The 11,705-nt window shown below is 41.3% G+C and overlaps 1 protein-coding gene across 1 annotated transcript in view; it reads right to left on the reverse strand.

Annotated features, from left to right (window-relative positions):
• Positions 1–11,705, reverse strand: part of LOC108784624 (cryptochrome DASH) — a 26,658-nt gene that overhangs the window by 11,097 nt on the left and 3,856 nt on the right. Inside the window, exons 4-11 of the mRNA XM_018553490.1 lie at positions 11,403–11,533; positions 11,134–11,282; positions 10,199–10,287; positions 8,112–8,185; positions 5,524–5,613; positions 2,792–2,871; positions 2,077–2,136; positions 1,200–1,357 (exon numbers count right to left, since the gene is read on the reverse strand). Coding sequence (XP_018408992.1) covers positions 1,200–1,357; positions 2,077–2,136; positions 2,792–2,871; positions 5,524–5,613; positions 8,112–8,185; positions 10,199–10,287; positions 11,134–11,282; positions 11,403–11,533 — 831 coding nt within the window. The remainder of the gene's footprint in view (positions 1–1,199; positions 1,358–2,076; positions 2,137–2,791; positions 2,872–5,523; positions 5,614–8,111; positions 8,186–10,198; positions 10,288–11,133; positions 11,283–11,402; positions 11,534–11,705) is intronic.

The following is an 11,705-nucleotide window of genomic DNA, read 5'->3' on the forward strand; positions in this document are numbered from 1 at the left end:
ACTCTGGGAGGCATATTTTGAATGGCTGCTCGGCGCAAGAACTGACAGTGCTGTGCTAGGGGAAGGCTGAGGAGCCTCTCACCTAGAAAAGTGGAAGGCACACGGGGACCCACTGGCCAATAGTCACAGGCAAATAGTCCCACCGCACTCTTGACCGAGAAGCCCCATATAATGTGTGTGTGTGGGGGAGGGAGGGGTGCTGAAGTGGCCACGGATGTTGCTTTTTTTTCAAACCTTGGTGTGTCTGCTAGATAAAGTCTTATAATTTGAGTAAGCTGAGCCCCCCCCAGGGAAAAAAATTATCTACGGCCCTGACTACAGGCAATATTGGTAACCATTCAATTTCCCTTCCATGGCCCTTTTTTGGGCACAGTTCACATCCTCTAATTCTCATTCAGAGCATGCTCTGTCCCAAATTTAAGGAGAGAGCGTGTTTTTGCGCTCAAGGGTACTCACTGTTTTCAAGCACAACTTACTAGGGGGGATTGTTCAGCACAGAATGGTTTGATGCTGTACTCCTAACCATAAGCACAGTTAAAAACCTTGTAAATCTGCTCCAATGTTTCCTAGATAACAGTTTACTGAATTTATATGTGTTAAAACAGCTGTACATTCATCCATCACTTTTAACACTGTGTGGGTTGTATGAGCCGCTATGTCATATATGAATGTTCTCATTTATCGAGGTTATGGTATACATTAGTAGTAGTAAGTCACATGCAATTGAACTTTGTTCTGTAAAGTTGAAGATGTTTTGCTGCTCATCCAACTAGCTTATTTAGCATCAGCAACACCGCACACCAAGATGCAAAATAATATTCTTATTTTATTAAAATAGCCAGCTTTCTGTGAGAGAGTTATATGCCCGACGTGAAACGCATCAGAATAGAACTTGTTCCTGCTGGCTATTTTAATAAAGGAGAAATAGTATTTTGCTCCTCAGTGTGCGGTGTTCCACTTGCTGGTACAATTAATTGCTTCAGTGTAGACAAGCCAAACAAGCACCTGAAATGTACCTATGGAGTGTGAAGCCTAATCTCACCTGAAGCGGCATGTGGTACATTTAACATATTTAGCAGTTCCGTTCAGTATGCGCTGCTGTGAGGTTTGCTTTCAGCACTTCAGGATAAGCAGACAGGCCTTTACAGTCAGCATTGCCATAGGAGCTATTGTATTTAATATATTCAGAAGGCTCTTACCAGCAAATATTCAAACCACTCAGCTCCCATCCTCCAGTCTATTCCAAGGTCCTTAGTGAGAAAGCTGGCCACATTCTGGCGTCCTCTATTTGACATAAATCCAGTCATTGCAAGTTCACGCATATTAGCATCAACGAAAGGTACGCCGGTACGGCCTTCTAAAATGACAAACAGCAAAAAGACTGTGTTAGTAGCCAAAACATCTAAAGAACATAACATTGCAGCTTACATTAAGGTGCCTTCAACCATATTCTCTATTTCAGTCATTCCCAGTACCAACAGACTTGCTGATATTCCACCTAAACCTTAACAGACTGTCACTTTGCCCACTCAGGCCAAAGTGACAGAGTCCACACCACAACCCACTCACACTTACCTTTGCAATGCTCCCCTACTATCCTTCCTCCAATGCGGGAGCATGTGACCTCCTTTCATGATGCTGTGCTCACGCCTAGAGCCAATCAATAGACCAAGTACTGTCACATAACAAAAGGGCCATCATTCCAGGATCCAACATGGAGCCTTACACAGGGTTATATTATGGTGGCTGCAAAATGAGAAAGGAGCGGCAGGGGAGTGTTGGGGAAGGCGAGCATAAGTGGGTCATGGGGTGGACATCAAAGAGGCTGTCACATTGGCCAAAGTAACGGGGTCTCTTTAAACTTTGTTGCAGGGCGTTGGTTTCCCCTATGTTCCTGCCATTCTCTAGTACTAGTCCCGGTGCTGCCCAAAAAGCCCTAACAGACCCTCTGTGCGGTAGCACAAGCAGCCTGGAAATACTGTGGACCCTCTGGCTTCAATAAAGCCACACACAACATAGTTATTCAGATTGGTATATTTTATTGCAAAAAAGAATAAAAGTAAGAGAGGTACTAACCTTTCCAGGCATCAAACAGTTGTTGGTCTTTCTTCCAAGGAACTTCTTTATCTTGAAGACCTTAATATTAAAATATGTTAAATATTTTACTCTTTATTTATTTATTGAAAGAAATTCAGTTTGGCTATCATTTTTACTGTAGAATAAAGAGTTGCTGTATGTAGTAAGCAATAAGCACAAAATCAGCTTTAACGTTCTCCATTGCTTAGAGTGGAGAAGTCGTTCTAATCTTACATATTGGTTGGTCTCAATAGTGAACTTTAGACAGTTTTTTTTTAAATGATCTACTATTGATGCAGTTATGTATTTTCTGATAAGGCATTAAATACAACTAGTATAGGTACCTGAATGTGTCTTTATATTAGCTTCCTGTTATCCACTGAACACAGACATTTCAATTTTTTCCCCAATTGCTGTAATGCAAGAGCTCCAATATTCATTAGAATGTAGCCTATTATTCACTAGGAAGCACAGACATGGTAATTCCCTGGACGGCGGTGTCTCCTGTCCATTTGGGAGCCACAGAGTACAGAGAGATGCAGCCAAGCAGTAAATGTAATCACAATTCTGACTAAATTTAAATACAAAAGAAGGTCTCGCTCTTTTCAGTTTCATTTCCCCAGTGTGAGTCTGTACTCATTTATGTACTCCTAGACACAGTATGCTGGCTTGGTCAACCTGACTATGGGGAAAAAAGCTAGATAAGGCTTCTTACCTCTCAGAAAGAAAATTCTTCTCCCATATTTCAGAGCCACAAAACGGAAGTAATCCCGCCACAGAAGCTCAAAAATCACCCTAGAAAAAGAAATGAAAAAGAAAAAAAAAACACATGACTCTACTTTGCTTAATAAAGCCAGTTTTAATATTTTGGGTCCCAGAACTGCAGTGTGTGATAGTAAAATCTAATTTAAATAATAAAATATATGTTATAAGGGAGAAGCTGCCACTAATGACTTGTCTTAAAAATGCAAATTACATGGCTGCGATACTTGTGCTTTTGCATTACAATGTCTTGACATGAAACAGGTAATGAGATAAGGAATTCTGATTTTACTCTCATTTATTTTCATATATTGTAGAAATAGCTAGCACGAAAAAGAAAAAAAAATTGCTCACAGTAACTGGATTTCAGCAGCTGTGGTTACTGTGAGAAACACCATTTTCTTCCTTTAGAATAAGAATTTTATAGATGAATAACATTGTATATTTAAACAAAATCTATATTCCAGGCTGGTTTAAAGTAGACCTGACCATTGATTTACCCCTCGTTCACACCTGAACGTTTTGTAGCGCGTTCTACGCTCGAAGAACGCTCTACAAAACGCTCAAAAATATAAATTGCATTGGAGTCAATGGACTCGTTCCCACCTTGCCGTATTTCCGCCCGTCCCGAACGCGCTACAAAACGGCCCACGCCTGAAAAGGTCCCGGGACTACTTTGGGCCGTTTTGTAGGGCGTTTTCCATTGGGATACTGCCAAGTAGCCTTTGTAATCGCGCGACGGCCGCGCAACTTTTTTACCGCGAATCGCGGTAAAAAAACCGCGTGACGGTCGCGCGACAGACGCGCATATTACAATACGCCTAGGTGTGAATGGGGGCTTAAAGTGAACATAACCTGGCATAAAAGTGCTCGTATGCCATCTTCTTCAAATAATCCCAATGTCTCTTGGATCCTAGGTCCAGGCTGAACACAGGACCTCCATTTCTCTCCAAGCTGACACCCCAACTGTCAAATGCTAGAACCTCCGAGAGTAGTAGGATTTAGGCATTCGTTAGTTAAATAGCAAGGGGGTAAGGCTTAAAGTGTAGCTAAACCCAAAATCAAAAACTGATTATATTGCAGCTTACCAATCCTTATATGCCGTGGCTGCATTCGGTTTTAAATGCCTTGTCCTTTATTTTCTTTACTTTTACATTCTCTGTGAAAAATGTTTCTGTGTATGTCCAGCTTATGTGTATGAATTTAAAGGGATGGACCTTATTAATAATGTATGACCGAAGCTGCTCACCCTCTCTTCTGCTCTCATCAACAAAACCTTCTGGCTGCAGTAGGTAAAGCTCCATTCGATCTATAATTATTATTATTATTATACAGGATTTATATAGCGCCAACAAAACAGTTTGCGCAGCGCTTTACAAAACTGAGGGAGAGAATACAACAATACAATTTCAGTACAGAAAGTAGGAGGGCCCTGCTCGTGAGGGGCAAGTGATACAAAAAGGTAATAACTGTTTGGGATGATTTAGTCTGAGATCTGAAAGTACTGTTATGTTGAGGTGGAATACGCCTCCCTGAAGAGAGGAGTTTTCATGGATCGCCTAAAGGTGGACAGAGTAGGAGAAAGGCGGACAGATTGGGGTAGGGAGTTCCAGAGGATGGGAGACACTCTTGAAAAATCCTGGAGGTGAACATGTGAGGAGGTGACGAGAGCTGGAGAGCAGGAGGTCTTGGGAAGGGGGCGGTTTGGGTGATATTTTGAGATGAGGTGGGTGATGTAGGTTGGGGCGGAGGTGTAGAATGCTTTGTAGGTTATTCTTAGTATTTTATACGTTGGGGAAGTGGGAGCCAGTGGAGCGATTATGACATTATAATGACACTGCCGAGGCTGCATTTATGAGTACGCTTGGACGCCCTCGCAGCAAGAGTGAGTAATACTCTGGTCTAATCACAGGCAGAGTTTTGCCACTGCAAGCCACCTGCACGCTCTGCCTGTGACCAAACTGGAGCATGTCTCACCTCTGCTGCAGGTTGTTTCCAACTGCATTCCAAAATACAGCTTCAGCTCTTTCATTTGAAAAAGAAGAGTGCTTCACCTTGTAGACACAGCCAGAGTTTGCAAAGTAACTACATTTGCCGCAGTTGTGGTGCACTCTTTAACGTTTTACAACAAACTTTCCGGTTGCTGAACTCTACTATTATTCCATGGGCAGTGCCTACTCTATCTGCTGTTCAACAAAATGTTTGATTCAAAACCACATGCACTGAATGTAAAAGTAGCATTACACTTAGTGACATTAAACCCTCAGATTTTTTAACATAAACCAATACTGTAATGTGTGCCTTACTGTAATCCGTGGTTGTTTCCCTTCTCTTTGCTGCTCTTCCTTTTAAATCCTCATGTCTTCTCATGCTTGGGGAGAACTTCCCTTTTCAGCTCAGGGCCTCTTCCTGTAGTGCTGGCTCAGGTTACAAGCCTATACAAACCAACACACAGACACCGTGTATCCATTCCTGAGACAAGGCAGTCTGCTGCAAAACAGAAGTTCTGCCCAGCATGAGAAGAGATGAGGATTTAAAGGGAATAGCAGCAAAGAGAAGGGAAACAACCATGGATTACACTAAGGCACACATTACAGCATTGTTTTATGTTAAGAAATCTGAGGTTTTAATGTCACTTTAAGTTATTCTAGATGTATGTATAAGAAACTGTTTCATCTCTCTTACCAATATGTACTTTGATTTGCAGTTCGTTCTTTCTCATATTTGCGGATCTGCTCAAAGATATATCTGGGAGAAATGCAACCAAACGCAAGCCTGTAATACAGTAATATTGACACTCAAATCATAAATCCTGTATATTGTAAAAGGGAGAATAAAGCTCTCTCTCCATGAAAAATTAAGACAATCTTTATTATACTGACTGGTGAGGAACAAGCATAGTACCCAAAAACAAGCTGCCTTACACTACAATGCTACAGCTGAGACCAGGATGGACATTCTTTGCTTTAATGCAGAGTAAAGTATGGATAATGGCCTTTCAACTCTTATTTTAATCCTTGCTTTGGTCCCAAATGCTACATCACTTCAATCCAACAGTGGATCCCTACCTGGAAAATTCCTTGCTGCTTTCACATATCCTAAATAGGGAGCCAGACTTTACCAGCTGTGCTGCTGAAGTGTTGTTACATCCATTCAGGTATAACAAAAGCTCTAAAAAAAAGCTAGTATTTCCAAATAAATAGGCATGGCCTATTTAATGTAACTAATGGTTCCAACACAACAGAACCATTAAGGTCTGGTTGTTCTTTGTAATGGGAGTGTGGTAGCACAGCCAAAATTACATTAAACCTAAATATATATGAGCGGCAAATGCTGGCATAAGTCTAGTGCTCATAAAAGGAAACTTTCTCCTGGTTGGGGGATTCACCAAGGGGTCTACTAACAGGAATGAGGGCTTCAAAAACAATGCTGATAGATGCAGTGGGCCAAGCTCGTCAATGTAACAAGAAGTGAATTAAAAATTGAACCCAATTGCCATGCGGCCCTATACAAAGTGCTAGAGAGGCAGCCTTATAATTAAGCAGATATGTTTGGAAACACATGAAGGTGCTTTCTAGAGCCTTGGTTCTCAACTGGTGGGTCGTGACCCAAAAGTGGGTTGTGACCCCATGCTCAGTGGGTCGACCCATGCCTTCCACTTTTCTAGATGAGAGGCTCCTCAGCCTCCCCCTAGCGCAGAAATGGCTGAGCAGCCATTCAGAATATGCTGCATGGCACCGAGTGTCAGCTTGAGGTGGGGTGGGCTATGGCCACGAGGGAGCTCCATCCACACATGTATTGCCTACAGCTCCCTCACGTGCCCTGTAGAAGTGCCTGGACCGGAGTGATGTCACATTCTGGCTCCCAGCACAAAGGAGTTGTACAAGCAATGCATGGATGGAGCACAGTCACAGCACAGCAGCCCAGCACTGGACCCCAGGCTAAGCATCTACTCCAGTTCTCGTAAGGTAGGGAGACTGGGTCGATCTTAAAAAAAAAAAATTAAAATGTTTTTGGAGTGTGTATGGGAGATTTTACATGTGGTTGTTTGTGTCTGCCAGTATTTTGTAGGGCCCGTTCACACTAGTCAAGTCAATGCCATGCATTCCATTGCAGTACTACTAGGGTCGCGACTTAATGACCCAGGACAAATGTGGGTTTTGAGGTTACACAGGTTGAGAACCACTGTTCTAGAGGACTACTACTGAATTGTGTTTTACACCAATAAAGCTTGCCGAATTTTAGATCTCCTTTGGCTTTGGACTGTTCGTTGCAGTTGAGCATGCTGTAGTCTGATGGGGATCCAAGGAGGTGGTGGGTCGAGAGGTTTCATCAAAGATCAGGAGCATGTGCAAAGCCCTCCCTGTAAACACTTAGGTTCACAAGTCTTTGTGGAGGATACTTTTCCACTGACCACCAGTATCAGGTGGCCCTTTTCCCAATGACAACTAATGTAAATGGTCCTTTTCCTCTGGCTACCAATGTAAGAGGGCACTTTACTGAGCACTAAAGTAAAAGGGCCTCCTTCCCACTGATTATCAGTGTAAGGGAGTCCTACACAGACCACTAATATAAGGGGGCATTTCTTCACTGACCACCAATGTGGTGGAACATTACAATTGTCACTGTCTGCATTTCTTTTCTAGAAATTATGATAGAGCTGCCTGGGTGTCAAAAACTTCAAATAGGTTACATTCCTTAGTCCTCTTTTACAGGAGCATGTTATTATGTGCATGTTTTGGACACTTCTAAACAATGAATTTATTATGATTAAGATTAAATTAACATGATTTTAAAAATTGTATCATTCACCATGTGCATTTAGGTGCATTCAATGTAACTGCATCTAGAAAAACAATAGCAATCTGTGCATCTAAGGGCAGATAAGATACTCAGAAGGTGTCTAAACACACATGAGTGTCTAAAGGCATGTAAATGCAAGTGCATTTAAATGCAGATACACTTGATCTAGAAAAAAATAAAGTTTGTACATACATCCCAGTTCTCCTGTGTTGAAACAAAATAGAGGCAGGGTGCTCACTTCAATGGGAGTTTATTCTTTTATTTCTTACTTCTCAACTTATTGTACTGTAACTAATGCACTGTGAGCTGTAGATATAGTAATTTTTAGCAGGAGTCCACTAAGACCCAAAAGTTATTACAGGGGTTCCTTTGTGTTAAAAAGGTTGAGAAAGGCTGCTACAGTATAACATTTATATACATTTAACATGCATCACAACAAAGGAGAACAAAAAAAAAATGATTGCACATACCATGGAGCAAATTTGGTTGAATAATCCATTCCTATTAGTCCATTTCGGGTATCTTTATAGGAAGCTACAAGATTCTGAAGAAAAGGCAGAGATAAAGTTAGAAAACTAGCACTCCCTCCAAAGGCAAACCATACGTTTCTGCATTTAAAGGCAAGTTTCAAAGTACCATACATAACACATCATTGTCTGACATGTCCTGTCACATTAGTAATAAAACTGGTAATCTTATTGCTAATGTGTTCAATAATAAAGCCAATACTAGGAAACTCGTAGTTGGTCACATGTGGACTGATCTTGCTCTATAAACCAGTTGCACAATGACAGGCCTGTCCATTGCCCACCCAAACAGGCTAAATGAACACTTCTACATCTCTGGAGACTGCTAGGTCAAAAAATGAGCACAGGATAAATCAGAAGGGATCACGGTGGTCAATTCTTCCATGCTTAATCAGCATGCCTTGTTAATTTAGCATAGAAGTGTTGATGGGCACGATGCCACCATTTTAACTAGCTTAGGTCTATTCTTACCTATACTTGTACATTTTAGAGTACACTAAGGCAACAGCCCTAGTCAACAAGCACAACAATTTCTCAGTGCTCACTGACCTAATGGACTGAAGATAGTAACATTTTCTGTAGCAAGGGCAACAGAAGTAGTCTCCCTTTCTCTGCAGTCTTTAAGGATGCTGGCATAGCTAAGATAGCAAGCACTTCCCAAGGTGCTTAAGACTATTTTAAAGTAGATCTAAACCCAAGAACACAAATGTAATCTATTGCAGCTTACCAGTCTTTAGATGTGGTGGTTGCATTAGTTTTCATATTTTGGTATGGCATACCCTCGGTTATGGTATTATGGTATTGGCATACCCTCGGTTCTGCCACAGGGAAATAAACCTACCAGCCTGGTAGGCACATCACTGTTCTTTGACAGATCACTTTCATGTTAGACAGGTCATGGAAACAAGTTGACCAACAAGAGGATAATACCACACAGGACATTGCTCTCCTCACTAGTCATCAAGTGCCAACCAATTCCGAGGCATGTCCAAGCTCCTACTACACAGTCATGTAGAACAACTACATCCACACTCCGTTCACTTCATCTGGAATGAAGTGGAGCTTTTTCTATGTAACCATAGAGCCATGTTAGTTGAAGCGGAACCACAGAACAGCATGGGAGGCGGAGTTGGAGTTTGCTTTTAGGTGTGTTGCAGGAAAAAAGAAAAAAAAAAGGATTATTTCTTTTGGATCCTGTGAGTATCTTATAATAAAAGTGTTTTTATTACCAATTACGGTCTGCACTATTGGCTTTTTTTTTTTTGCCGCATGGTTTTGAGTATACTTGACGGTGTGGCTGACTTCTCTCCTGGAGGATCGTGTGCTCAGGAAAGAGTGACATTAAAGACGAAGGATACTGATGTGAGCTTCCCCGCACCCGTGACAACAGGAGGGACGGTGCCATTCAGACCTGCCAGTAGGTCTTTTAATAAAGTGAGCAGCACTCCAGAAGGGCTTTTCTTGGGAGCAGTTCTCTGTATATCGTTGAAGCATTTTTTATACACCAGGACTGTTCCAATAGTATAATGGTAGATGCTTTTTGTTCAAAAAATACGTTTTTCTTTTTTTTTCTTTTGCTCTTATGAACTATTTTTTTCACTGTTTTATGAACACAACAAGTAACTTTCTATGAAGCTTGATTGTATAAGATTTTTAACTTTATTTTACATGTTCATTACTGTATATTTGGTGGATACATGCGTTTGAAGTATTAATCCATTTTTTTTATGCCACTGTTTACAGGTAATATATTCATTTATAACTTTTTCAGAATATTAGCCGATGCTTTAGCATGTGATCTTTATTGCATATTGATTATTATAGATTAGATAGTTTAGTTTATGATTAGATTAATTTTTTATTATATTTATCTTTAGACACAAATTAGCACTTCAGTGCGTCTCATCTTTAATCTTTTTGTGTGGCAGAACTTGTTGATCTTACATAGGGTATGTCAGGAAATCTTCCTTGTTCAGAGCTGAATAAGTTCATAAACATGTATAGACGTTACTGGAGGTATCAGCACTTACTGTATCCCAGAAGTAATAATCCAGTCTCTGTAAGGCCTGGGATTCACCTCCACTGCAAGGAAATGCTGTTCTTGGATCCATTAAAGGATCTATTAGACATAGAGAAAGTAAAAAAGCAAAAGCAAAAAAAGAAAGTAAAAAAATTAGCAAAGTGAATTCAGTACTGGAAGAATGCTGGTGCAATAGCAGCTGCATTCATTATTCTGGAGTCCAAAGGCAAGGTCTCTCTGCAGTCTCCCTGCAAACTCCATAGCCTGAACAAGGCAGTTGGGATCACTCTACTGTAATCTTCAGTAAAGGAAGGGTTTAGCAGGGAAGACTACTTTAATAGTCCAAATGCTGAAAGAAATGAGAAATGCCTGGATAGAATGCTGGTGAAGATTATTTTTCTTTAAAGCCATGTAATTTTATTATAAACCCCATGTTATTAACCCCATGTGGAGCTATCCCCACACTGCAAGGGTTAAATGCTTGTTTGTGTCTAGGGAGGAAAACAAATAAGTTATACTCACCTGATCTGCTGAGCCAACTTGCTCTTAGACCGGTCCCTGGAGCCTCTCTCCCCCTCCGCTGCAGCGGCCCAAGGTCCCGTAAACCATCACGTTCTATACTCAGGGACATTCCATTGCAGCAGCACAGGAGGACAGAGGCTGGAGGGAGTGATGTTACAGCTGACCAGCTTCAAGGATCAGCGAATATAACTTTGTTATTTTCAAACCTAGACCAAAATGAGTAGCTAACCCTTGCAGTGAGGAGGTAGCCCCACTGCAAGGGTTAATCATTTTCCCTGGGCATTTGCTTCAAAATGACAGTTTATTGTGGTCCTTTCATAACAGTGCATAATACCAATCTCTATAACACAGCTTATAATGGTTTGTTCATATTTTTATCGTAATAAGCATTGGTATTTGAATGTACCCCTGGAGTGTTCTCACCTTGTTGCCCAAAATCTTCTAGTGTTGGGACAGGACCCTCCTCTAGGCCTGCTGGTAAAGATTTCAACTTATCTGGCATCTGAAGGGTGGGCCGCACTTTGCATCGCGTTTCTACAGCTTTCCTGAACTGGGTGTAGACGTCAGGTAAGCTGTAAGCACAGGGAGAGAGAGAATGGATGACCTATACCTATATTACCTCCTAGTGAAAACAAATTGCAGAAGCAGCAGTTCCAGATGCTGAAATTACTTTCTCACAACTGACCCTTTACCTGGAGATGTGCCTGAATGGAAGATCATCACGGTGGTACAATGTAGACCCCCAGATTGATTGAACTTTTACCCCATGCCGAGCACACACTTGTTTCACGGACTTCTCAACATCTAATTCTTCCTTTGTTGCCTGAAGAAACAGATAGCAAATTGAGACATAGAATTGAATTCTGTGCAGACAGAGTAATCTGAAAACTCTAAATACAACTAAAGGTTTATGGTGCATTCCTGCATAACCAGCATTGTGAAAACCTCTATAGATGTATCCAATGAGGAGGGAGAGGGAGAGGTAGAGGGAGAGG

The sequence above is a fragment of the Nanorana parkeri genome, unplaced genomic scaffold, assembly GCF_000935625.1.
Source record: "Nanorana parkeri isolate BGI_ZX_2015 unplaced genomic scaffold, ASM93562v1 scaffold121, whole genome shotgun sequence".
Classification (NCBI taxonomy): domain Eukaryota; kingdom Metazoa; phylum Chordata; class Amphibia; order Anura; family Dicroglossidae; genus Nanorana; species Nanorana parkeri.